We start from the raw sequence: 1,125 nt of genomic DNA, 5'->3' as shown, positions 1-1,125 counted from the left end.
TGCTGGAGATGCATGCAGCAGAGTTGGGGGCTGCATGCTTCGCGCAGCAGCAAGAGGATAGTCTTGGTATGCTTGCTGCTGCTGCTGCTGCTGCTGCTGATGCTGTTGCTGTTCTTGCTGCTGCTGTTGTTGGTGGTGATGCTGGGAGTAGTTCGCTTGCTGCCGTCGGCGTTGCTGCTGCTGCTGTTGCTGCTGCTGCTGCTGCTTCATCTGCTGCTGCTGCATCTGCTGCTGCTGCTTCATCTGCTGCTGCTGCAGTTGCTGCTGCTGCAGTTGCTGCTACATGAATTGCTGCTGTTTGCTGCAGGCGTCAAATACGACGGTTCTACCGCAGCATGCCACCCATCACCATCACCAGCAGCAGCAGCAGCAGCAGCAGCAGCAGCAGCAGGAGCAGCAGGAGCAGCAGCAGCACCACGATCTCTCTTATCCATTATTTTTTCTGTATTTTCTTTCTACCCTTCTTCTTTTTCTTCTCTCTCTGCGCTGCTGAGCTACCGCAGCACCTGCGGCGTCAGCATCACCCCATTGAGGTGTACAGACACCTCAGGCCGCCGCTACTTTATTGAGTTTTGGGAAATAGGCGGATCGCCAGCCACACATACAGCCAGAACCATACTCTATGCTACACCCTTCGATGGTTAGCGGCGAGGGTTTAGTAGGGTTTAGGGTTTAGAGGGGTTTAGGGTTTAGAGGGGTTTAGGGTTTAGAGGGGTTTAGGGTTTAGTAGGGTTTAGGGTTTAGTAGGGTTTAGAACGGTTTAGTAGGGTTCAGTAGGGATTGGTAGGGTTTACTATTTTTTACGTTTGCTTTCTAGGGTTTAGGGTTTAGGGTTTACTAGGGTTTAGGGTTTAGTAGGATTCATGGTTTACTAGGGTTTAGAGTTTAGGGTTTAGGGTTTACTAGGGTTAAGGGTTTACAAGGGTTTAGGGTTTACTAGGGTTTAGGGTTTACTAGGGTTTAGGGTTTACTAGGGTTTAGGGTTTACTAGGGTTTAGGGTTTGTGTGTTTCAGGTGTGTGGTTGGTGTATGAGAGCGGCAGCAGCGCGGCGTATAGATCGCTGCCGGGGTGGCTGCAGGAGCTCACGCTGCGGGGGGGTAGGGTCCCCTCTCAGGTTTTTTTTA

The 1,125-nt window shown here is 51.4% G+C and overlaps 1 protein-coding gene across 1 annotated transcript in view; it reads left to right on the top strand.

Moving 5' to 3' along the window:
• Positions 1–622: 622 nt before the first annotated feature.
• Positions 623–1,125, top strand: part of EMH_0019120 (uncharacterized protein) — a gene marked incomplete at both ends in the record, with an annotated part of 17,130 nt that continues 16,627 nt past the window's right edge. The window contains 2 exon segments of the mRNA XM_013501300.1: positions 623–653; positions 1,015–1,115. Of these exon segments, the coding sequence (XP_013356754.1) occupies positions 623–653; positions 1,015–1,115 (132 nt within the window).

The sequence above is a fragment of the Eimeria mitis genome, genomic scaffold (genome assembly GCF_000499745.2).
Source record: "Eimeria mitis Houghton genomic scaffold, Emh_scaff665, whole genome shotgun sequence".
Taxonomy (NCBI): Eukaryota; Apicomplexa; class Conoidasida; order Eucoccidiorida; family Eimeriidae; genus Eimeria; species Eimeria mitis.
Note: the sequence above shows the minus strand (reverse complement) of the source record. Positions and strands in the feature narration are given on the sequence as shown.